General features: G+C 37.6%; 1 protein-coding gene across 3 annotated transcripts in view; it reads left to right on the top strand.

The window, feature by feature from the left end:
* The window catches only part of PDE6C (phosphodiesterase 6C), a 62,141-nt gene extending 35,545 nt beyond the window's left edge, over positions 1-26,596 (top strand). For 2 of the 3 annotated variants that reach the window (XM_032245493.1, XM_032245494.1), the window contains exons 15-22: positions 3,713-3,800; positions 14,393-14,493; positions 17,365-17,472; positions 17,567-17,630; positions 20,493-20,567; positions 20,681-20,764; positions 21,135-21,285; positions 23,730-26,596. In XM_032245493.1, the coding sequence (XP_032101384.1) occupies positions 3,713-3,800; positions 14,393-14,493; positions 17,365-17,472; positions 17,567-17,630; positions 20,493-20,567; positions 20,681-20,764; positions 21,135-21,285; positions 23,730-23,788 (730 nt within the window). In that variant the 3' untranslated portion in view covers positions 23,789-26,596. The remainder of the gene's footprint in view (positions 1-3,712; positions 3,801-14,392; positions 14,494-17,364; positions 17,473-17,566; positions 17,631-20,492; positions 20,568-20,680; positions 20,765-21,134; positions 21,286-23,729) is intronic. The other variant, XR_004258969.1, reaches the window with a different exon arrangement.
* The last annotated feature ends 503 nt before the right edge of the window (positions 26,597-27,099 follow it).

Below are 27,099 nucleotides of genomic sequence, written 5' to 3'. Positions count from 1 at the left end.
ACATAGTGAAACCCTGTCTTTACTAAAAATACAAAAATTAGCTGGGTGTGGTGGTATGTGCCTGTAATCTCAGCTACTCGAGAGGCTGAGGGAGGAAAATTGTTTGAACCCAGGAGGCAGAGATTGCAGTGAGCCGAGATCACGCCGCTGCACTCCAGCCTGGGAGACAGAGCAAGACTCCATCTCAGGAAAAATAAATAAATATTAGGTATTATTATGATTACTATTATTGTTATGATGTCATTGGAACTATTCATTCACCAGCACTGCTCGTGGCCCAGCCCAGCTCCTTGAAATGGGTTTTAAGATGGTCTCTCTGCCTTAGCCACACTTCATTCTCATTTCCGACATATGGCTTACCCCTCTCCAGAAGTAATGAAGTGTTATACACAGAACAGGCTTCGAAGTCTTGGGTTTGTGGGGACCAACTACTTCCTGGTTGGAGGATCTTGGGCAAGCCACTTAATCTATTTGAGATTCAGTTTCTTAGCCATGAAATGGATAAAGTATTGACCTCTCAAAGATTGTCGAGAGAATCAAATGAAATTACATAGATGAAACCTGTGAGAAAGTGTCTACGAGGCAGGTTTCGTACATAATTTCATTGAATGAAAAGCATTTTGTAAGCAGTGACTCCTCATCTTCAGCAATTCTACCTATTATAAGGCTTTGTCTTGAAAAGATGATCTCCATCCAGACTTCAGGCAAGAGACATCTTCATCTCAAAAGGTTCCAGCCTATACCAGCCACTCACTCCTCCTGAATGAAGTCCCCTGATAGTCACTGAAGTTCTCTTCCTCCTTCTTGATCAGTAGTATACTAACCAATTCAGTTCCAGAGGAACAAACTGAGCACTTCTCAGGTAGCTGGTACGACAGGTATATTTTGCCCAGGCTATTGTTGAACTCCTGGGCTCAATTTTTCCCTCTAGAGACAAATTGGGCTATAGACAAAGTGGGCCAGAGACCAAGCTAAGGATTTGATACCTACTACCTCATTTAACCTTCACAGCACAGTGAAGGGAGGTACTGTTATCCCCCTCTTTTACTGATGAGCTCAAAAGATGAAGTCAGACTTGCCCTAGGTCATAGGAAGTAGCAGGATTGAAGTTGGCATCTTGCCTCCAGGTTTGCAGGAAGGATAAATGCAGCCACACACTGCCCTCTGCATTGGCCTCATTTTCTTTCATCATTCCTCCTCTGTCAACTCAACTGTAGGAGCATGTGGTGATGGAAGGGCTTCCTGACTGCAGACTGGCAGTGTGTGTGTGAATGTCTGTGTGTGTGTGTAAATTCATCTTTCATTTTTTTGAGACAGGGTCTTACCCTGTCACCCAGGGACTGTAGTGGCAGGATCATGGCTCACTGCAGCCTTGAACTCCAGGGCCCAAGCAATCCTCCCACCTCAGCCTCCCAAGTAGCTGGAACTACAGGTGTATGCTACCATGCCTGGCTTTTTGTAGAGACAGGGCCTCCCTATGTTGACCAGGTTGGTGTTCAATTCCTGGGCTCAAGTAATCCTTCCACCTCAGCCTCCCACAGTGCTGGGATTACAGGCATGAGCTACTGTACATGGCCAATTAATTTTTTTTTCTTCCAATAAATCATTTGTGAGTGGGTTGCAGATACTATATTTCATTTCTAAATATTTCAGTGTATATTTATTAAGAATTAGGAGGACATTCACTTACATAAACACAATACAATGATCACCGTCAGGAAATTTAACATTGGTGTAATACTATTATCTAATATACAATGTTTATTCAAAATTTTCCAATTACCACAATAATGTCCTTTATAGCTATTTTTCCTTCTAATTCAGGATCTAATCAAGGATCACACTTTACGTTTAGTTGTTAAATATCTTTAATCTCCTTTAATCTGGAGTAGTTGCTCCACCTTTTTGTGTGTTTCAGGATGTTGACATTTTTGAAGAGTCTAAGCTAGCTATTTGGCAGAATATCTTTCAATTTGAATTTAACCACTTGTTTCCTGATTACTAAATTCAGACTAAACATTTTTTGGCAGGAATTCTACATACATGATGTTGTGTCTTTCTCAGTGCATTGTGTTAAGAAGCCCATGGTATCAATTTTATTTATAAATTATGTTCAATAAATCTCTTTATGTAAAGCAATATTTTCTCCTTTGCAATCAATAAGTAATATGCAAAGCATTATTTTGAGACCAGATGAATATTTAGCTTCCTAATAACATTTTTAACTAATGTTTTTAAACCTAAAGGAATTAAAGATACCATTCCTAACTAGAATTGAGGTTTATTCATTTTTTAAAATATATATTTTAAATTGCTACATAATAGATGTTGCATATTTTTGGGGTATGTGATATTTTGATACATTCATATGATATGTGATAGTCAAAACAGGGAAATTGAGCTACCTATCACCTTCAACATTTATGATTTCTTTATGCTGAGAACATTCAAATTATTCTTCACTAGCTATTTTGAAATATACAATAGGTTGTTGTTTGCTATAGCTACTCTATTAATTTATTGAAGACTAGGTCTTATTTATTCTACGTACCTGTATATTTGTAACCATTAATCAACCTGTCTTCATCATTCTTACCTCCCTTCCATTCTTGGCCTCTGGTAACCACCAAATTACTCTCTACCTTCAAATAAAGGAAATGTGGTATATATATATATATATATATAAATATTATTCACCCACCAAAAAAATAAAATCTTGTCATCTGCAGCAATAGGGATGGAACTGGAGATTATTTTGTTAAGTGAAATAAGCCAGGAATGAAGAGTCAAATATCACATGTTCTTACTCATATATGGAGGCTTCAGAAGTGGATCTCATAAGACAGAGAGCAGTTTGGTGGTTATAGAGGCTGGAATTTACTCATTTTAAAAAATATCGAATGCCAACACAGAGGAGTTGTTTAAATATGTGTTAAAATTATGATCAATTGTAATATTGATTAGATATGGCCTAATTATTCTCCAGCTAAAGTATTTGCTTTCCCTGACCTGCCAGTAACCTGGCTATGGCCTCTCCCAGCCTAAAGTTTTGTTCTCCATGAAATAAATAAAACTTCTCTACTAAGGCTACCAGCCATGTTTTTTATTTCTTCTTTCTTTAAAATAATTTATTCTATATTTTCATGACAGTCTTCACATCATCTATAGACCTTTGACTTCAGCCTCTTTTGCCCCGAAGGCACTGAAGAAAACCGTACAAAAAAGACTGGAGCCCTCACTTATATAAAGCTGTGATCTAATTGTTAATAAATGGGAACTCTAAGCTTAAATTTATGTCACTGTCTTGGGGGAGGAGAGAAGTGTTTCTTTATAGTGCTTTTCATCTTCCCCATGCAGATAACCTATGGGTTGCCACAGGTTTGCTATACATTTTATAAGTCATAGTCCACCACCACAAGCCTCAGGGAACTTAAAAAATTTAGATACAAGGAGCTGTTCTCCTTAATTTAAACAATTCAATCACTTATGCCTTCAACAAATTGAGGGGTTTTTTTCCAAAAGAGCAAATTCTCATCTTCTAAATTTAGGAAATCTTTTCCAATATGTTATTTTTGACCACTTCACAGGTACTGAGTTGGGAGGGAGAGGAGAGACATTAAGAAAAATCCTGAAACAGTAAAGATACTGTATCGTATGAGCCTATGTATAATTTTTAAACAGCTAAAATCATGGCATATCGTTTTCCTTCTAGATCCACATCTCCATTAGCAAGACTTCATGGTTCTTCTATTTTGGAGAGGCACCACCTGGAGTACAGTAAGACTCTGTTGCAGGATGAGGTACGTGAACCTCTCTTTACAGCTAAACACAAGTTCTGGATCAAAGCACTAACCCACAGAGAATGCTCGGAAAAAGGGTAGCCTTGAGTTTACAGCAGCTGATAGTGCATACCGTTATTGAAGTCAATTGATAGAAATTGCTCTATTGCAATAGTTTTTGAACAACCAAGTTGGAAGTAGCTGAGACAGCTGAAGAGAGCCACAGAAAGTCACAGAAATCTCTGTGGGTCTGTGGGGAAAGAAGAAAAAGCTTATGGTGGATGCAAAAGGGCTCTGTACATCCCAAGCATATATAAATGTAAAGGGGAAAGGCGGCTACATGGTCACTGATTTTCTTACTCATTCATGGGGCATACACTATAGGGAATGGTCTATGCCTTTAAGAAAGTCAAGCTTTCATAGCGGAGTGTATTCATACGTTCTTACATTGCTATAAAGAAATACCTGAGACTGTGTAATTATAAAGAAAAGAGGTTTAATTGACTCACAGTTCTGCAGGCTGTATGGGAAGCATGGCAGCATCAACCTCTGGGCAGGCCTCAGGGAGCTTCAATCATGGTGGAAGCTGCAGGGGGAGTGAGCACTTCACATGGCCAGAGCAGAAGGAAGAGAGGTGGGGGGGAGGTACCACACAACACTTTTAAACAACCAGGTCTCATAAGAACCCACTCAGTATTGTTGCCAAGGAAGATGGGGCTAAGTCATTCATGAGAAACACTGTCCCCAAGATCCAATCACCTCCCACCTCCAACACTGGAGATTACAACTGAACATGGAGTTTGGGTAGGGACACAGATCCAAACTATATCATGGAAGTAGACATGACTTAGCCAGCCACCATCAGACAGGCACTAAGCCATGCTCAGAGAGTTTCAAGGGAGAAACCTCATTCGTGTGAGGACTGTGGCAGTGGAAAGGGGCGAAGAGGTGGGATTAGACATGGCTTCCTGCAGGAGCGGCTCTGAGCCCCTTGAATTCATTGTGAATTGCACATATTATGTACTACTAACCTTCCAGAGGGTGTAGTCATTCTTCTTCCCTTGATCAATTTTATTGAAGGAGTATATAGGCATGTGGAAAGTTGTGGATGTCCTCTAATTACACTGTCTTAAGAACGTTCCAAACCAAAAATGATTAAGGTAAGTCATTATTAGATTGAGGGGAGCACTGTTTTGTCACAGGCAGTGAACTTGTTTAGAATCACTTGCTCATGGACGGGCGCAGTGGTTCACGCCTGCAATCCTAGCACTTTGGGAGGCTGAGGTGTGTGGATCACAAGGTCAGGAGATCGAAACCATCCTGGCCAACATGGTGAAACCCTGTCTCTACTAAAAATACAAAAATTAGCCAGGCGTTGTGGCACACACCTATAGTCCCAGCTACTCAGAAGGCTGAGGCAGGAGAAACGCTTGAGTGCAGGAGGCGGAGGCTGCAGTGAGCCAAGGTCATGCCACTGCACTCCAGCCTGGGCAACAAAGCAAGACTCTGTCTCAAAAAAAAAGCTGGGTGTGGTGGCTCACACCTGTAATCCCAGCACTTTGGGAGGCCAAGGTGGGCAGATCACCTGAAGTTGGGAGTTCGAGACTAGCCTGACCAACATGGAGAAACCCCATCTCTACTAAAAAATACAAAATTAGCTGGGTGTAGTGACACATGTCTCTAATTCCAGTAACTCGGGAGGCTGAGGCAGGAGAATCACTTGAACCTGGGAAAGGTGGAGGTTGTGGTGAGCTGAGATCAAGTCATTGCACTCCAGCCAGGGCAACAAGAGTGAAATTCCGTCTCAATAAATAAATAAATAAATAAAAAAGAAGAAAGAAAGAATCAAATGCTCATTAAGAAACATGAGCCCTCTGGAGAGTGGGCTTTTCTCAGTTTCAAGAATAATCTTTTATTAAACGCTCAGGGAGAATATATAGAAATACATCCAAGTTTAGAGATAATACTAAATTCTTCTAGGTAATGAAAATCCAAGATGGTCCATGTAAGCCAAGCAGGAAAATCTCATAAGGCAGAGCAACTGGACAGAAAAATGGAAAAAGAAGAAAACTGCTTGTGTTGTTTTAACAATCTGGGATTGACACAGCACCCGACACCATTGCCATCCCAAACCTGCTGTGCCATTTCTAATTCTGCAATGCTCTGGGTGAAGCACTAACCTCATGTGAGTCCAGACGGTGGTTCTCAGACATGGGTACCTGGACCAACTCTTTTGGACTCATTAATTTAACAGGGCAGGGGCAGGCAGGCTATTAAAGCACAGATCCCGGGTCCCATTCTCCCATTACTAACCAGACTGACTGGAGTTTGGGCCTGGGAATCTGTATTTTGAACCAGAGCCCTTTTAATTCTGATATGCAGACAGAATCTCTCCTTGCAGTAGAATTCATAGCATAGGTAACATCTGTTCTATGAGGATTAAAAGAAGGAGCAGAAGTGAAAGTAATTCAGAAAGGTAAGAGTAAATTGTTATTACCTAATTTGTTATAAGTCTTTGTTTTGCTGGTTGGGACACTTCGGTTTCTGAGTAAGAATTTTCTGTACATCCCACTGTTTATATGATATCACAGTGAGGTAGTGTCAAATGTAATGTCTCATATAATCATACAGTTACCTACTAAAACAAAATACAGTTTATAAACAGCAGCCAAATATCTAAATGCTTCACACTGGAAGGCTCCTAGTATCTTAAACGTTTTTCCTTCTGGGGTTTAGCAGTTTATAATAGAGTTATACTTTTCCATCTGAATTTTTTAATGTTATTTACTTTGCAGTCTGAACTGGATTTGATGGCTATATAAAGACTTATTATTCTTTCTAAAAAGGAATATTGCATCTCAGTAATCTGTACCATCTTTTCAAGGACCTCTCTGTAATACCAATCAACCTGCTAATTGCAGACTTTTAAAGCCTTGTCAATAGAGTTGCTAGGCAACGTGGTCACACAGAGCCTGTTTATGAGCATTCAAATGGGACACACACACAAAGATTGTTATCTATCAGATATTCCTTTTACATTTTGGGGAGACAATGTGGTTCTTGTATTTTTTCATTCTCTGAAGAAGATATACACCTTAAAATTTTTATTTTTTTTTTAATAAGAGAAATATTTGGGATTTATCCAGTAATTTCAGCATCTGTGGGCATTACTCAGACATTTTGTTTGGAGTATTAGAAGGCTTTGAATTGCAGTGTCCTTCTCTCTTAGCAGAGGTGAATTTACTGCTTTGAGGAATAGAACTGCCTGTGCTCTAAAGCAGACAGAAATCAACGCTTTAACCCAAATGAATGGGTGGAAACCTTGTTAGCAAAATTTGCACCAGTAGAAATTTAAATACTAGAATATACTGTAGAAATGACAAAATATTGCTCAGCATAAATAACAAAATCCTGTTATTATTCAAACATCTATTTCCAAAGCATATAATTTGATTTATGCTTTTTCATACCAACCCCATCAGCCTGTCCCCATTTTACACATAGAAATAGTGAAAGAGAAATCAAATACCTTGTGTACCGCCACTAGGAAGGCAAAAACATGTTGGCAATATTCTCTTGCGGGTGTCACAGGCACCACACTGAGGATTAGAATGGCCTGTACTTTCCCTGGCCTCAGCTACCTCGAGAGCCCTGATCAGAATGAATTAAAGGCATTTCTACCTGTCTGGGGAGTGTTATGCAGAATTCACATTTCTATTGCCTTTTTAGTAGGGAAAATAAAATAGACTCTTTCCGTGAGCAAATGAAAGCAGCTGAGCAAGTCAGCGCCCATGGCTAGGGCTGGGAAGTAGGTCTCCTTTCTCATCTGGTGCACGTGTCTCCACATAATGTCTTCAACACAATGCCCCCATAAAATGGAATATTACATACTTACATGTCTTCAATATTCATTAATAGTTATAAACATTACATATGCTCACTATAAAAGTCCAAACAATAGGAAAAACGTCAAAGACAAATATTTTTTAAATTGCTTCAAATCCTACCATCCAGAAATCAATATTTCATTAATGTCTAGTGAACCTCACTGCAGTCACCCTGTGGATATGTACAGGCAGCATGGAGAGAAGGAACTTTTGAAAAATGTGATCCCACTATTCAAGCTATTTTTTTAAGTCAGAACTGGTTTTTAATTAACTTCATTGAAGTATATGTACAATAAACTGCATCTTTTTTTTTTTTTTTTTGAGATAGAGTCACTCTGTTGCATGATCTCGACTCACTGCACACTCCATGTCCTGAGTTCAAGTGATTCTTGTGCCTCAGCTTCCCAAGTAGCTGGAATTACAGGCATGCACTATCACACCTGGCTAATTTTTATTTTTTTTTTGAATTTTTTTTTTTGAGGCAGAGTCTCATTCTGTCACCCAGGCTGGCATGCAGTGGCATCATCTCAGCTCACTGTAACCTCTACCTCCTGAGTTCAAGTGATTCTCCTGCCTCAGTCTCCTGAGTAGCTGGGATTACAGGTGTGCACCACCATGCCTGGCTAATTTTTGTATTTTAGTAGAGACGGGGTTTCACCATGTTGGTCAGGCTGGTCTTGAACTCCTGACCTCGTGATCACTTGCCTTGGCCTCCCAAAGTGCTAGAATTACAGCCGTCAACCACAGCGCCTGGCCTAAACTACATCCTCTTTAGAGTGCCCAATTCCATGAGTTTTGACTATTGCTCTGTGGAAACCAGCACCACAATCAAAATGCAGAACATTTCTATCACCCAAGCAACTGCTCGTATCATGCCCCTTCACATCACATCTCACTCTTCACTCCCAGCCCTAGGTGGCAACCATTGAAATGTTTTCAGTTGCTATGGATTAGTCTGCAGTTTTTAGATTTTATATAAGTGCAATAATACAATTAACACAATAACAGAATATTCATGCAATCAATCATACTCTTTTGTGCTGGCTTCTTTCATGTGGAATAATGATTTTTAGATTACTCCATGTTGTGTATATCCATGATTCATTCATTTTTTTTCAGATAGGGTCTTGCTCTGTTGTCTAGACCAGAGTGCAGTGGCACAAACATAGCTCTCTGCAGCCCCAACCTCCCGGGCTCAAGCAATCCTCCTACCTTTGCCTCCCAAGTAGAGGCATGAGCCTCTATACCTGGCTAATTTTTTGTATTTTTTGTAGAAATGCTTTCTTGCTATGTTGCCTAGGCTGTGGTATTGAACTCCTGAATGGAAGCAATCCTCTCTTCTTGGACTTCCAAAGCACTGGAATTACAGGTGTGATTCACCTGTAATTCCACCATGTCAAGCTAATTCATTCTTTTTCATTGCTACGTAATTTCCCTTTATCTTAAATAAAAGATATTACATTTAACTTTATTTGAATTTAACAGAAGAAACGTTTTTGAAATAGAAGGAATTGCACAACTTCATATAATGGTGTCTTTATCACAAGAAATGTTAGCTCTTAAAGAGCTCTCTAAAATGAATAACAAAATGACTATGAAAAATTATGAAAGGCTGTAGCTGAGCATTTAGATGTTTGGCATTTTTAAGCTATGTGTGTTAACTTTACAGTATCTACTGTCTCCCTTCTGTGAAATATAAAGCAATTGGTATACTTTTTCTCACATCTGTTTTATATGGAATTATCATTAGTACATTTTTTACCCCATCAATATTTATAAAATTATATTTTGCTCTATAATTTCCACTATTGTTTATTTTAATTCAACATTTAAATGCGTCCAATACTTTTGGATTTGCATTTTAATATAAATTTTATAATTGACTTGTCCATTTACAAAATTGATTTGTAAATGGACAAATCAATTATAAAATTTATATTATATACACACAAACTTGTTGGTATTTTGGTTGGAATTGGACTGGCTCTATGGATTATTTTGTGTTCTCACGATCATTTTATGCATAGGTTTTGCACTTGTTCTCCTTTGAGAATTACTCATCCCTGAATGGAGCCAGCTATCTACTGAGTACTGTGGAGAAAGGGCAGGAATGAGCTGGGGAAATCCTCAGCTTCCAATCTGTTGTCTCAAACATTCTCTCACCAATTCTAAGGAACACACCTGTATTAGTCCATTTTCACACTGCTATAAAGATACTGCCCAAGACTAATTTGTAAAGAAAAGAGGTTTAACTGACTCACAGTTCTGCATGGTGGGGGAGGCCTCAGGAAACTTACAATTATGGCCAAAAGGGAAGGGAAAGCAAGGCACAATTTACATGGTGGCAGGCAAGAGTGTGTGAAAAAGAGCAAGGAAGTGGCACACTTAAAACCATCAGCTCTTATGAGAACTCCCTATCACAAGAACAGCATGGGAGAACTCCCCCCATGATCCAATCACCTCTTACCAAGTTCCTCCCTTGACACCTGGGGATTCAATTTGAGATGAGATTTGGGTGGGGACACAGGGCCAGACCATATTAACACCTCTTTGATTTTGTTTTCCAGAAGTTGGTAAAGTTCATATTGAGCAAAGCCTATGAAGCTCCTGGCTCTATATTTGGGATCTGGTCATTGCTGTCTGCCTTCCCTCCTTTACTTCTTGTTACCTATGCCAATCTCTTTGGTCTAGGAGATTTAATATCAGAAGTCAATACAAATATACATCAGCATAACTTCTCCATCAACTCCTCTTCTGCTGTTTTGTGGTGTCAAAGTAGGTCTTGGAAGGACTTCCTTGTTCTCCCATGTGCTGGGCACATCTTGAGACCTCTTGTTCTAATTAAAGGATCACTGAGTCTATGCTGACCTACTAAATAAAAAACCCAACTTGTGTGTGTGTGTGTGTGTGTGTGTGTGTATGTTCTACTTTGTTCCAAAGAGGAGTTGATGGAGCTTCCAAGAATACACAAAACACTAAAGAAAAAGAAAATGAGGGCTAATGGAAAAATAAGAAAAATGAGATGAAGCATAGTAAAGGCCATATATACCCAAAATATATACAATTATGTACCTTATTGTACATAAATGTACCTTAAATAATATCACCTTGTGATATTCATAATATCCTTTAAGTAATGTTAAGTATCATAATGCTTAAGGTACACTTATGTACCTTATTGTATTTATCAGACATGGGCCACAAATTTGGCCAAAACATTTATCAGACACAGGCCACAAATTTGGCCAAGTGCTTTCTAGCAACTAATACAAAAACAAGAATAGGATCTTTTATATGAATCTGTATCCATAACTTAACAAGTCAATTAGAAGCTCTTCTTTCAAGAACCTCAGGTGTGAAAGGGAGAACACACAAAGTATAAAGTAATGTAGAGTTAAAAGAGTTCTTCGATTAGGAGGCTTGTGCATGTTTTTAGATAAAAATGAAAATGGGTGAGAAAAAGGCATGAATGAAATGCAGGTATGTAGTGTTATATACAAAGGAAGTGGTACTGAAATGGTGACTATCAACCCTTTTTCTTCATTATATTAATTTTTTAAAATCCAGTATTGACTAATTTTGAAAAGAAAGAGAACTTTTGATACAAATCTGTCAACTTTAATACAAATGTTTTATTATTTTGGACTGGAGAAAGGTATGATAGAGTACAACAGTAATTGTCACATTTCTATATATTTCTTTATAGCTTTTTTCACACAAGTTTATCAAACAGCAACAAGTGTCCAGTTTTTCAAATTAAGTAATGTGCACTAAAACAACTGGTGCATAATAAATTTGATTTATTTGATTGGTTGTAGATTATATACTCTGTATAATCTGACACTTGGTCGAGACAAGGAAGCTTCTGTCCCAAGGAATTATTTATTTGAATTCAGCAGTCTGTTTTGCTTTTTAAAACGATTTCATGTGCTATAAATATTAATTCATCTAAAAGATTAAGGCATTTTCACACATCTCCCCTTCCCCTACTTTTTTTTCCTAGTATAGCCATCAAGGTTGGCTTTAAATATTATTAATTTGTAATGTATTTGAGCCACATAATAAACATTACTTTGGGAACATAGCTATGTTCATCAGTGAGCAAATAAAGGCAGTGACTCCCTGATGTCAGTATGCCACTGGATCACCCCAAGTCCAAAAGGAATGCCACAACTGTTCCAAAATCAGGGGCAGGTTAAGTGGGATCGAAATGGCCCCACTTACTTTCCCCCTACCTGGTAATCCAGACCAGGTTGAAAATAACCTTTATCCAGAAGATTTGATTCAGAGATTCTGAACTGATATGCCCAATGGGTTTCTGTGAAATGTCCCAAGTAAGAAACTGATTTTGGGTTTGGGTGCGATAGCTCACGCCTGTAATCCCAGTACTTTGGGATGCCAAGGTGGGTGGATCCCTTGAGGTCAGGAGTTCAAGACCGGCCTGGCTAACATGGTGAAAACCCATCTCTACTAAAAAATACAAAAATTAGCTGGGTATGGTGGAGGGCATCTGTAATCCCAGCTACTGGGGAAGCTGAGGCAGGAGAATTGCTTGAATCCAGGAGGCAGAGATTGTAGTGAACTGAGATCGTGCCACTGTACTCCAGCCTGGGTGACAGAGTGAGACTACATCTCAAAACAAACAAAAAATTGATTTTGATCCAGATAATCTCTCTTTTTGTTTAATGTAATTTAGAGCAACAGCCATTGCTTCAATCTAGCTATTTTATAAGTTTAACTATAGTTGCTATGATGAACTCATTATGTTAATAAAGCAAATCACAATTTTCCTTTGTATTACTTATCTATGCTTTGTATAACACCACTTTTCTTGTCCTAGGAAAAAGTTATAAAAAGATGACTTAAGTGAAGATTTATATAAGGCATAGTATAGTGTCTAAAACTTGAGTTCTTGTCCAATTATGGCTTTCTAATATTTCAATCTTCTGAAATGACTGATAGCCATATTTGGTCTTAGGTTTGCAATTCTATTTTTACCTGGAGTTAGCCTTAAAACTTTACGTAATAATAAAGATACAACAATAGATTTTAACAGCAATTTGCAGTTTTAAAATGCATTCCCAGTTGTCATTTCATTTGATTCAGCATTCCACAGATATTAATTGCGCATAGACTAAATGCTAGGCAGTTAGGGAGGGCAGCTGTAATTATACCCATTTGAGAAAACAAATGATCACAGATGTTAAGTGAAGTCTCTAGGATTATATTACTGCCAAAATGGGGAAGCCAGGAAATGAACCTGGGTTCCCTGCTGAGAAGTCATGTAGTGTGCAGAGATTAGGAGCACAGACTCTGGAACCATGCTGCATTGGTTTAGATACCACTTCTGCCACATTCTAGCTGTTAAACCTTTGGCAGTTACTTCACCTCTCTGTGCTGGAATCTGCTGTGAAGAGATTGGGAATATTCACAAAGCACTTAGAACCTGGTAGTAAGAACTAAGTCAGTGTTTACTGTTATTACTTGGTGTTCAGGCCAGTATTGTTTTTGGCATTATGCTACTTCTATCTTTATATAGATTGGTAGACTATGTCCAGTGGAATTTTTCTGCATTTTAGAACTGTCAAATTCATTTGGCAAAATACTATATTATCTGTCATTTGGCCTGTGTGACTAAAATGGTCTATTTGGAATAACTGAGCTTTAAGAAACCAACCCCAGCTTTATATTCTCATTTTCTTCCTGTTTTCTTTTCCTTTTTTTGAGACAGGGTCTTGCTTTATCACCCAGGCTGGAGTGCAGTGGCACAGTCTCAGCTCACTGCAACCTCCACTCCCCAGGGTTAAGCAGTCCTTCCACCTTGGCCTCCTGAGTAGGTGGGACCCCAGGTATACACCACCACGCTCAGCTATTTTTGTATTTTTAGTAGAGATGGGAGTCTCACCATGTTGCCCAGGCTGGTCTCGAACTCCTGAGCTTAAGCCGTCTATCCACCTCAACCTCCCAAAGTGCTGGGATTACAAGCATGAGCCACCATGCTCAGCCTATATTCTCATTTTCTAGAACACTAAGAAATGAAAGCTGATCTGTATGTGAAGAGAAGTAATGACAAACTCTTAGAAGAAAGGTCTAGTTAAGTCTTAGTAAAATAGAATTACATGTAAACATTTTAAGGATAACATGGAAGGATTTCATTATTTTTTCCTATATATACATGATAGATGTTTTTTAATAAAATATATTATTTTTCCTACATATACATGGTATTATTTCCTACAATACAAATTACAGCGTAATTTGCAATTTCTGAAAGACCAGTGGTTTCTATGATCATTCTAAAATTATGTGGTAGGTAAGGTAACATGTCTGACAACTGGACCTCTCCCAGAAATTCTTTATTAACGCTCTTCAATTAATACAAGCATGTTTTAAATCTATTGTTATTTATTTTAACAGTCCTGGAAGAAAACACCTATTTACTCCAAAAATGTAAACAGTGATTACATGAATTAGCTAACAGTATCTATTTTTATAGTTTAAATTAAATTATCTTACTCAAAGTACAGAAGAGGGGTTTACTTAGTCCATGAGAAAAAGACTGAAAGTGAGCCCCCAAAAAAGAGAAGGAAAACAAAAAAACCAACCAGACAAAAAAAGTATTGAAAGACCTAGATTTTGTTTTTGTTAGGCATAGTTTCATTTGTTTGTGTGTTCAATCAGAGGCAAATTAATGATTGCATTTTATTGTGAATTTTCATCTTACAGAGTTTAAACATCTTCCAGAACCTAAATAAGCGGCAGTTTGAAACAGTTATTCATTTGTTTGAGGTCGCAATAATAGCAACTGACCTGGCTTTATATTTCAAGTAAGTACATAAAACATAACTGCACAGTGGAATGCCCTATACTCTGTGTGGTTTTACCTTCCATAAATTATCTGTTGCACTGATGTTAAAATGCATCATACATACATACATACACACACACACATACACACACACACACACCACGCGCTTTTGTTTTGGATTACCAAGTAGAGTATCTTCAAGACAGATGCATGCCAGTAAATTTACTAGACATCTGCGAACATATTTTAAAAACATAAGCTCCTAATATTAAGCAGTTTGTTATCTGAAAAAGTTTGAATTGAAGAATATGCAGTCAAATTTGTGCCTTGCCAAAAGAGTAAAGCCAAGAGACCACACAAGGTGGCTTTTTGTCCTGGTGAATTCACTATGGTTCAGAATCTGGTATTTTAATGTTTCAGGCACAGAAATTTGATTCTATCAAAGTCTAGGAGCTGAACAATTTTGCTGGCACTGACACACATTATTCAAACTTACAAAATTGAGTCATACATAGCAGAGAGCCAGCCTATTTACAATAGTAATACTGCCAAGGAAATCAGATACTCCCAGTATCTGCACATTTTCTCATAAGTGACTTATAAAGTTGCTTGGTGAAAATGGATTAGAACAATATGACCTAGTTACAGGATTCTAATATTCAGTGACTTGGGCATTGTCAAATTATGCCTTTCTGATCCTTCTTAATTAATTAATTTGTTTATTTGAGATGGAATCTCACTCTGTCACCCAGGCTGGAGTGCAGTGGTGCAATCTGGGCTCACTGAACCTCTGCTCCCAGGTTCAAGTGATTCTCCTGCCTCAGCTTCCTGAGTAATTGGGACTACAGGCACTTGCCATCACACCCAACTAATTTTTGTATTTTCAGTAGAGAAAGGGTTTCACCATATTTGCCAGGCTGGTCTCGAACTCCTGACTTTGTGATCCATCCGCTTTGGCCTTCTAAAGTGCTGGGATTACAGGCGTGAACCACCGTACTCGGTCTTATTTATTTATCGAGACGGAATCTTACTCTGCCATCTGGACTGGAGTGCAGTGGCATGACTGCAACCTCTGCCTCCCGGGTTCAAGCAATTCTCCTGTCTCAGCCTCCTGAGTAGCTGAAACTACAGGCTCCCGCCACCATATCTGGCTAATTTTTATATTTTTAGTAGAGACGGGGTTTTACCATGTTGGCCAGGATGGTCTCAAACTCCTGACCTCAAGTGATCTACCCACCTCAGCCTCCCAAAGTGCTGGGATTACAGGCATGAGCCATTGCACTGGGTCTAAATATTTAATTATTAAATAGTTCAATGAAGACAAGTACTAAGAATAATAAAATGGATATCCAGATATCTATAGTCTAGATTTAACAAACACTAAATTTTGCCACATTTGCCTCAGATTTTGCTTTATAAGGAAAAAAAATTAGTGATGCAATTGAAGGTTTCCACCCCTACTCCACTATGAAAAATCCTTTCCCTTCTCCCACAAAGATATCACCATCTGTCGTTGATGTGTATTCATCATTTCCATCCATGTTTTTATGTGGTATTGCTGTGTGTTTTAAATCGTCCACAAATATATACCTGTCTGAACTAACTTTATTCATGCAACATTGCATTTTAAAGATTTATCATTGATAATAAATGGAGCTCCAATGCATCCATTTTAACTGAACAGAGTATTCTACTATTGAATATTCATAATTAATTTACCCATTCCTCTATTCGTGAACATTTAAACTGTATCTAATTTTTCATCATTGTCTACAATGCTACCTAAGATGTCCCTGTACATATATGAGTTTCTCTAAGAAATGTAAAAGTGAGAATGCTGTAGGATTTGCATGTCTTCAATTTCATGCTACATTACAAAACTGTACTCCTGACAAGGTGTGCCAGTTTGCACTCCCACCAACAGTGTACAAGAGTTCCAGCCAAGTGAGGTGGCTCACGCCTGTAATCTCAGCACTTTCGAAGGCCAAGGTGAGAGGATCACTTGAGGCCAGGAGTTTGAGACCAGCATGGGCAACATAGCAAGACTATGTCTCTACAAAAAAATTTAAAAATTAGCCAGGCATGGTGGAACATGCCTGTAGTCCCAGCTATTGAGGAGGCTGAAGTAGGAGGATCACTTTAGCCCAGAAGTTCAAGGCTCCAGTGAGCTAGGATCAGGCCACTCCACTCCAGCCTGAGGGGTACAGCAAGAATCTGTCTCAAAAAAAAAAAAAAAAAAAAAAAAGAGAGAGAAAAGTATCCCATATCTGAAGTACTCTTGAACTCAGCACACTCAACATTTATTTTGCTAATATAATGAATGTGAGATAGTATCGTTCAAGTCTGTAGTTTCTTGATTAGCAGTGAGACCAGCTGAGCATCCATGTATTTTGGGTTCCAATTTTTTGTTGGTTATATGTGTTATCTTATCACAGTTTGTGGCCTTTATGTTTAGGTATGGTCTCTTTTCTCATATGTAATTTTTTATTTACTTTCATTTTTAAAGAGACAGGACCTTGTTTTGTTGCCCAGGTTGGTTTAAAACTCCTGGCTTCAAGCAGTTCTCCCACCTTGGTCTCCCAAAGTGTTGGGATTACAGATGTGAGCCACTGCACCCAGCCTTATATATAATTTTTTCATTTTAATGTATTTCAAGTTACCTGTTCGTTTTCTCCTCTTTATGGTTTGTGCTTTTTTCTGCCTTAAGCTCTTTCTGAGCCAAAGTTATACCACCATTCTCTGCTCTCTTATCTTCTGGCCCTGTAGACTTTGCTATATGGATATCACAATGCAAAGTGGGAACATGAAATCTGAAGAGCATGTATTTAAGATACTTTTTCTCTGTGCTTTTATATGCTAAATTTGTTGCTCACAGCTGTATCTTTTCTAGGAAGAGAACCATGTTTCAAAAAATTGTTGATGCCTGTGAACAAATGCAAACAGAAGAAGATGCCATCAAATATGTAACTGTTGATCCAACCAAAAAAGAGATTATCATGTAGGTAGTCAAAATTTTATTTCTCTCTTGTTTTTTGCAAAAATAACATATTTTGTACTTATTTCTATTTAAAACTTTTTGTTTTCTTCCTAAGGGCAATGATGATGACTGCATGTGACTTGTCTGCTATCACCAAACCCTGGGAGGTACAAAGTCAGGTGAGTCCAGTTAAGTTTTCTTTTCTGTCACACTGTCAGCTACTGTCTAGTTCCCATGTAAATGTCCATCTAAAGATCTTTGGCAACCTCAGAATTCTGAAAAATTACAAACATTAGTGAGAGTACGCAATTTAATTAGGCCCTAGAATATGGCAAATAGAAGGAACTTTGGAAGGAAAATGCTTTCTTGAAAGACTTCTTTAACATTGAAACACTGTAAACCATTTATATAAAATTATTCAAGAAATGTCTGAGTTTTTAAATGGAGGAGTGTATTAGCCTGTTCTCATACTGCTGCTAATAAAGACATACCCAAGACTGGGTAATTTATAAAGGAAAGAGATTTAATGGACTCACAGTTGCATATGGCTGGGAGGCCCCACAATCATGGCAGAAGATGAGGGAAGAGCAAAGGGATATCTTATATGGTGGCAGTGAGACAGCTTGGGCAGGAGAACTCCCATTTATAAAACCATCAGATCTTGCGAGACTTATTTAGTATCACTAGAACAGCACAGGAAAGACTTGCTTCCATGATTCAATTACCTCCCACTGGGTCCTTTCCATGAATTGGGAATTATGGGAACCACAATTCAAGATGATATTTGTGTGCGGACACACCCAAACTATATCAATAAGAGAAGTCAGAACAAGATTAGGATGAGTCATTAGTGTTTCCCTCTATCAAGGGTGTTTTTGCTTCTACAGTCTCTTCTTCAATGAGCTGTGAGTTACAAGAAGGCACTGACTATGAGCTGATGTCTAAGGTTGCCTTCCACAGAAATTCTTCCCACATCTTGGGGAGGCACTGGTCCACCACTTGCTTTCTTACTAATTGGATCAAAGAAGCTTCTCTTTTTCCTCCAATAATTTCTAGAGAAACCCCAAGCAGAAGAGAGGCCAGAATTAAATGGGGTTAACTGTAAAAGTGGATTGTATCTTTTTATAAAGATAGAATAACTGGAACTCATTGTAGGGGAGGAAAAATATCTATTTCTCACTCATCCTAGATTCATGACTGAGGCCCCTGTAGCAAAAGACAGATTAACAAGAGAAAAGCATACACATCTATTTGTTTTACATGTGATTCAGGAGCTTTCATAAGGAAACAAAAACCTTAAGAAACAGTTAAACTTGTATATTTTTATGCTAAATAGAATTGAGAAATAGAATTAGACAAAGAGGGTATGAAATAACTGTGGGGGCAGCTTAGCAAGCCCAGTTTGTTCAGATTCTTCTTGGCATCTTTGTGTCTTTGGCTCCTTACCTCCAGGAATAAGGAGGGTACCACTTGAATGAAGGTCTTATGATCTGCTTCAAGGAAAGGTCAGAAATCTTTACCTGGTTTTATGACCTACTTCAGGGGAGAAGGTGGGCGGATGGTGAGACTGATCTTCCTGCTGCTTTAGTTTTCTCATATTCCATCACCTTAAAATATTTTGGGGCATGGTTTCCTGAACTCTGTCGCCATCAAGTCCAAAACCAAACACTTCCTCTCCTTCCACCTTGATAGGCCTGCTCTGCCTCCTCTGTTCTTTATCAATGTGGTCACCCAAGCTAGAAACCTGGGGTCTTTCTTGAGCTTATCTCCCTCTTTCAAAATCATTTCTATCAGCCTTGCTAGTTTGTCAGTTCAGACTTTCACCAGAACTATGCTGGCAGCTTCCTAATAGATCCTCACATCAACTCCACAACTCATCCTCTGATTTGCTGCCAGGATGTTTAGACACAGAGCTCAACTTAGCCATTCTACTCCTTAAAAGCCTCATACTCCCCATTGCCAGAAGTTTCCAACTTTTTGTTCCCCAAAGAAGTAAAGTCTATTTTCCCTCAACAAAACTTGCCCAAAGATCGCTTCATGAAAGAAAAAAGCAAAGCTGCTTTAGCTTTCATCTCTCTTGGCCTCCACATTCTTGGGTCCCTAGAGCACTCAGAGGAACCCTAGGCTCCAAGAGTAAAAAGCACTGGCCTAGATAATCAAATTCAAGCTCCCTGGCAAAATTTACGTGGCCTGTCACTACCTGTCCTTAACTCACCCTCCCAGCATCATTTCCCATCACCTTCTACCATGTCATTGCTTCACACTCTAAGCTTGTATTCACGTAAACTTTCTATGTCCCATTTTATCTCTGTAAATATTTTTCCCCTCTTCTTTTCCTGGAAAACTACTCTTATTCTTGACAATACAACATAAATGCCACCTCCTTCCTTCATGAAACTTATCTTTACTCCTTTCTCCCTGATCCATAGCAAGTACACTATTATTGTTATAGCACTTACCACATTGTTTACATGACTGTCTTCACTAGACTGTGAACATTTTAAAGAAAAAGATCACACCTTATTCCTCTTGGCAAGCCTGGCTCATGCCAATGTAAAGGCAGCTAGCAGGTGTTCAATGAACTTGATAAATATTCTTTTTTAAAGTGGTTATAAATTAATGCTGGAATATCTTTACACTGTAATTAGGTAAAACTACATATTAATCTATATATGTCACATGTGCATTCACAGATGTATGTTAGATGCTAACAGACAGGACAAAGGAAAACCTGGGAAGTGTTAGAACTTGAAGTATAGTATTTAATCCTTCTATTTCTCCTTTTCATTAGTGAGAAGTGGTGGCAATAGTAAATAGGAGATAGATGTCCCAGAATAAGCCTAGAACACCGAAGCAGGAAGAAAAAGCTCCCCTTTCCCATTTCAATATAATCTGTAAATTTTTAAAACTTTAGAGCATATGGTCTCATAGCACCTCAAGCACTGACTGTAAACTCAATCCTTAAATGTCACATGTACTAATAAAATGCAAGTTCTCTATTAATAAGTGGATTTAGTGAACCAAGCCTTTCTCATTTGCAGGTAGCACTTATGGTTGCAAATGAATTTTGGGAACAAGGAGATCTGGAGAGAACAGTATTGCAGCAACAACCTATTGTAAGACCTTGACATAAAAATGCATTACTTATTAAAAGTTATCAGGACAAATCAATCTGTTTTGTTCACTACATCTTAGAAACCTATCTTAAAGGATTTATTTCTCTTTTTAGCCTATGATGGACAGAAATAAAAAAGATGAGCTACCTAAACTTCAAGTTGGATTTATTGATTTTGTTTGTACTTTTGTATATAAGGTAAGAAGCAAATTATCTGAATTAAATATATAAACATTTGGAAGAAAATTTTTCATTCAAACTGTCACCAAGATTTAAAAGTCATCCATATGGAAAGCTATCACAGGTGTCACTGTTTCTCCAAAGCAGTTTGAGGTTTTACCCTAATCTCATAAAGGGAGGAAACTCAGATGTGAGAGAATTGAACACTTCTTTAGGCAGGCAGGAAAGACAGCACCTGTCTCTTTCTCAAACTTCATAGGCCCTGAGTTAAGCTTATCCTAGCAGCTCCGAGTGGTGCAACAATTCCTTACAGCTCATTCTCTGCCTATTAAAAACCTGAAAATTAACTGTATGATTTATATAGTCTTTGACCTAAAATTCTCTTCAGGAGTTCTCACGATTTCACAAAGAAATCACACCTATGCTGAGCGGTCTTCAGAATAACAGAGTAGAATGGAAATCCCTTGCTGATGAGTATGATGCAAAGATGAAGGTCCTTGAAGAGGAGGCAAAAAAGCAAGAAGAAGGAGCTGAAAAAGGTTAGATTGGCTTTGTTTTTTGCTCCCTGTAATGTAGCCAGAAGCTTGGCTGAGCTTAATGGCATGTGACAAAGGCATAAAGAGTTACTAAAACAGGAAGCCTGCTTTACTGGAGCAGACTGACAATTTTAAGAGGTCGATTAGTGGTTTTCAAGTACCCCCCGACCACCATCCAGCCAGCCCCGCCACAAACAACATCCTATGTATAACTCTGGATAGAATTGACTAGTCCAGTTGAAGTAGAGATTGGAGCTAGCTTGCTTCCTCCTTCTAGAAGGTGGCTCCTCTGAAGAACACTGGGTGGTTAGGAATACTATGAAAACCACAGAATCTGTGGGATTAGGGTTAGATGAGAAAAAAGTTTTTATCCCAACATTATGCATTAGCTGTGAGACTTTGGGTAGCTTGCTTAACCTCGCTGAGCTTAATATTCTTCTCTATGTAATTAGATGGTTTTACAGATCTTCAACTTAAGGAAGTCCTACACGTAGAGTAAGGCTGAAATTGCCTGTCTCCACATTGGGAGACATTTTTCTGGCATGAGATTTTTGTGCCATTTTTTTTTCTGGCATGAAATTTCTGTTCCTAAAGTCACTTTGTCAGGTTTAATGTTTTCAGATTCTCAAAATGCTTAGAATTAACTATTAGTTCATCAGATGGCCCAAACATCATCTTGAAAGTGGAATGCTAATTTTTGTCTTGAAAGTTTATCACTCTAAAGGTTTTGTAAGCAACTGTTATTGTTTAACAAAGAAATCATCTCTACGTGGAAAGGTCCTGAAAGAAAACATGTTCCTTTTAGGTAGTTCTATTGCATTTAGTAAAATTTTAAATAATTTGTAGGAGAAAATATTTGTCTTAATAAAGATAAGGCTGTCCTTCAGCAGAATAAAAACAGAAGTTTCTGACTCCTTGACTAAATATAGACACAACAGTCTGAATACTAAAAGAAAATGTCAGGAGTCACTTAAAGGATCTGATCATCTCTTCATAATGAAGTTGAGATAAAGGTTAAATCTAATAGTACTAAGAAATACCCTCACTTTTCAATTGCACACCCTCACTTTTACCTTATCCTCTAGACATTTTCTTTTAGTATTCAGACTAAGTACTGTGTCTGTATTTAGTATTCAGACTAAGTATTGTGGACTAGATCACTTGTGTATTTATCAATGTCTACTCTGTACAAGGCCCTGTGTTAGGCAGGCCCTGTGTTAGGCAGGCCCTGGGGAAAGATGGGATCCTTTATCTTGAACAATTTAGCATTTGGTAGGGAACTAAATAAACATTGTGAACCAGTGCACAATTAATGATCTCAAAGAAAGCACTAGTGTGTACATGGGGCATGGAGAAGGCTTTCCTGAAGAATGCTTATGCTAACCACAGAAAGGAGGAGTCGGGGAGGAAAAGTAAGAAAATATGTACAAAGGCTTGCAGTAGGAATAAGCTTGGTGCAATTGAAAAATAAAAGCTGATGTAGCTGAAGTCTAGAGATCAAAGAGTGCAAAGTACAGATGAAGCTGGTAGTGCAGGCAGCTGTCAAGATACTGTATTGCCTTGAAGGCTGAGGTAAAAATTTTTATGTGTCATTCGAGAGATTTAAGGTATGATTTGCATTTCAAAAAGATGATTTTTACTGAGCAAGTGAAAAATAAGGATATTTCTTAGTACTATCAGATTTAACCTTTATCTCAACTTTATTATGAAGAGATCATCAGGTCCTTTAAGTGACTCCTGATATTTTCTTTTACTATTCAGTATGTTGGATATGGATCTATACTTTATTTGCATAAAAATTTACTTCTGGGTTTTCTACTACACAGATAATTCTTTGTGGACTAAGATCATTATTTTGTATTGCCCAGCATGGAGTTTTGTGCATCAAGCTCAGGTTTCCCGATTGCATTGTCTCAGTAAAAAACTAAGATGGTATTGGCCAACCATTTATCAGATTCTATTATTTTTCTGAGACAGAGTCTCATTCACTCTGTTGCCCAGGCTGGAGTGCAATGGCATGATCTCAGTTCATTGCAACCTCTGCCACCCTGATTCAAGCAATCCTGTCACCTCAGCCTCCTGAGTAGCTAGGATTACAGGTGCACACCACCATACTCAGCTGATTTTTATATTTTTAGTAGAAACAGGGTTTCATCATATTGGCCAGGCTGGTCTCACACTCCTGACCTCAAGGGATCCACCTGCCTTGGCCTCCCAAAGTGCTGGGATTATAGACATGAGCCACTGCGCCCAACCCAGATTCTTCTTTTTAGGTGGACCAACTCTAAATATGAATTCAGGTTTTCACATGGTCAAACCCATAGTACTTGCTAGGTTAAAATTACTAATCAGTCTATAATGTTGACACTACTACCATGGGAGTGTTAGAATGAAAACACTATATATCCACTAACTCCTAATAATATTGCTTTCCTTGATTTTACTAGCTGCTGAAGATGCAGGAGGTGGTGATGATAAGAAGTCCAAAACATGTTTAATGTTGTAATATAATCTAACCGGTCTAAACTTCAAATATCATTGTACCTTTGAAGAAAACCAGAAAATATTCAAAAGAACTTCAGCAAATCATCAAGTAACAGAGTAAGAGGATCTTCAGAAAAACTACCCTTTGACTATGAGGAAAATATATATTGCTAGCCCGAAAACCCCAAGGGCAAAATAAAGTTCAACAAAAGTGCAAAATATGACAAAAATGGGTACATTTTTGGTGCCAATTTATTTTAAATTAAAAAATATGCAATCCTGAAACTAGTCACAAATTATTTTTTTCAAACATTAATTGTGTTTATTTGCTGAGGCTGCCATAACAAAGTACCACAGACTGGGTGCTTAACCAATAAAAATGTATTTTCTCACAGTCTTGGGGGCTGGAAGTTCAAGATCAAGGAGTTGGCAGGATTGGTGTCTTGTGAGGCCTCTCAACTTGGTTTGCAGATGGCCATCTTCTCCCTGTGTCTTTACATGGTCATCCCTCTGTGTGACTGTGTCCTAATCTCCTTTTCTTATAGGACTCCAGTAGGATTGGATTAGGGCCCACGTGCGTGACCTCATTTTAGTCTTAAATTACCTCATTAATGGCCTTATCTCCAAATACAGTCACATTCTTAAGTACTGAGAATTACGACTTAAACATATGAAATAGGTGGGGGTGGAGGAGACACAATTCACCCATAACATTTATAATTGTGATTCATACCTCAAGCCACTCCCTGAACTAAAATCTTTCAATATGTCTTAATGAAAGGGTAAATGCAATATAGAATGTATAGTGTTGTAAATATGGTATAGAAAACAAAGTAATGATGTCATTTTTATTCAATGTTATTCCATCTGAAATGCTTATCTCTTTCCTCTACTTTTACTCTTGATAATAGAATGATGAAGACCAAACCATTTTTTGGCAGCTTATTAAAACTATGCCTCTGTCCTACACTCCTCCTTCAAAGTTTGAAATCAATTATTTTATGTGTAACTAAGAATATTTTTTATGGTTCAGAACTATTCATTAAAAGGATTATCAAAGCACAAGATACCAACTGGATAATCCCAATGCAAGTTAAAGCAGCTAATGAATATTATGCATTCAGAAGCATGTGATTGGATTATGCAAGAACTTCCTTACCAAAAACAGTGTGGAAAATCTTCAGCTAAGACTGCTTTCTAAAAATGATTAATAGAACTACCTACCAGGCATTCTAAATATTAAACTGTTAAGAGAAACTAAGGGCAGTCAACTACTTCCACTGCATGGTATATGTCTGTCTGGATATCACAGAAATTTAAGATTTCTTCCTTTACTTAGCTATAATCATAGATAAAATTAGGAAACAGAAATAATATAGTTATGCCATATGTTTGTCATAGTTTTTTTTTGTTAAAAGCTATCTACATTATAATGAATCGAAGATCAATGAACCTATATCTTTTGTAATGAACCTATATCAATTTTGAGCAGCCAAGAAATAAATCACCATTTGTTTGATTTTTACAAGTCAGGTACTTAGAATTGTAAGACTGCTTCTCTCACATTAGAATGTAAAGTTCATGAGGAAAGATTTTTGTCTATTTTGTCTGTTTTGTTCACAGCTCTATTTTGGCACCTACAGTAGTGCCTGGCACATGGTAGGCACTCAGTAATATGAATGAATACTATTGTGAGTAAATGTTACAACAGATATAAATAAGATATGACAGTAAGTCATACGTACACTCAAATGAGTGTTTATTAAAGTAATCAACTTAGCTAAGTGATGCATGCTCCCTTATTTCCATTGCTTAAGATAATTTTGAAACTCCACTTCCAGAATCACTATCATTTTAAAAGCCAAGTAAGAAACTTTATATTCCGTTAGCCCTATGTAATTTTGAACTCCAAAATATCAGTCAGCTCAAACAACTTCCCCTCCTTAGTCACCAGAAATTGTTTTGAGGGTACAGATATCTACCACTAAAGGTCTGCCAAATACATGAACTCTGCATAAGAGCAAGTATAAGAAAGCATAACTTCAACACCCCAGACCAATGGTCTGCTGACCACCACTGACTGCACCATAGCAAAGTTTGAGATAGATATGTAGGAGGATTACTTTTTAAACTCATCATGTTAGAGGCCTTTTCAAGACTCCCAAAAAACATGACCCCCATTATCTGTCATTGTGTATGAATGGATTAAATGTTGTGATTTTATATTATAAAGGAGCCTGATGTCATAAACCATACTTGAAATACCAAATATACTGATCTATTTTTAAAGGGTCCTTATATATTCTTCCTAGTTAAATTCCTAATTTAATTTTGCAGGAATTTTATTTCCCAACGACCACTAAACAAAGGACATATTTTATATTTTACCATAAGAATGTTTAACTGCATATATTCTACCACGGATATCAATCTTGCTGCTGGACATTTCAAACACTTTTTCCTCACAAATATAGATTCGTTTTTATACACTATAAGTAGTGAAGTGAAAAAAAATCAGTTTCTTCAAGTGAGGGGACTATCAAACAATGTTAAATACTGATAAACCCAACACTGATTTACTTTTCGAAAGAGGTTCAGAAATGATTGCATAATTACTTCCCAGCTAGTTCCTTTACAGACAAGCCCCGCTCAGTGCCTAACACATAATAGAAGCTTGATAAATATTTGTGGAATAAATAACAACTGTTTAATAAAATGAAAATACCTGATAATAATCATTTTAAAATAAGATACCAAATTACTTATTTTGGAGTTTAATGCCAATCATTCCATGTTTAAATTTTCAATAAAATACTTGCTTATGTTATGATCATTTTCTATATGTCTTTTCTCTTATTCATCAAGTCATGCATCTTCTCCTATATCTATCCATCTATTTGCTCTTTATAAAAGCAGGTATTTACCTGTTTTTGGAAATCAATAAATCCTTTTGAAAATTTGATTTTTGAAAATTTGACACTTATGGACTTCCTCCAAAAAACGTATCATAGACACAGAAGTTTACACATAGATTCTAAAAAGGCATGGATCTCCTGAAGCATCTCCATAGACCCGTATGAGTAAGACCTTATGTTAAAAAGTTACATTTTATAATATATTTCTGCATAGAAGATGTATTAGTCCATTTTCATGCTGCTGATAAAGACATACCCAAGACTGAGAAGAAAAAAAATTGTAATTGGACTTACAGTTCCACATGGCCGAGGAAACTTCAGAATCATGGTGGGAAGCAAAAGGTACTTCTTACATGGCAGCAGCAAAATAAAATGAGAAGGATGCAAAGCAGAAGCCCCTGATAAAACCATCAGCTCT

Source organism: Sapajus apella, unplaced genomic scaffold, assembly GCF_009761245.1.
Source record: "Sapajus apella isolate SASKATOON/1434 unplaced genomic scaffold, GSC_monkey_1.0 scaffold58, whole genome shotgun sequence".
Lineage (NCBI taxonomy): Eukaryota > Metazoa > Chordata > Mammalia > Primates > Cebidae > Sapajus > Sapajus apella.
This window is presented reverse-complemented; position numbering and strand designations above follow the sequence as displayed.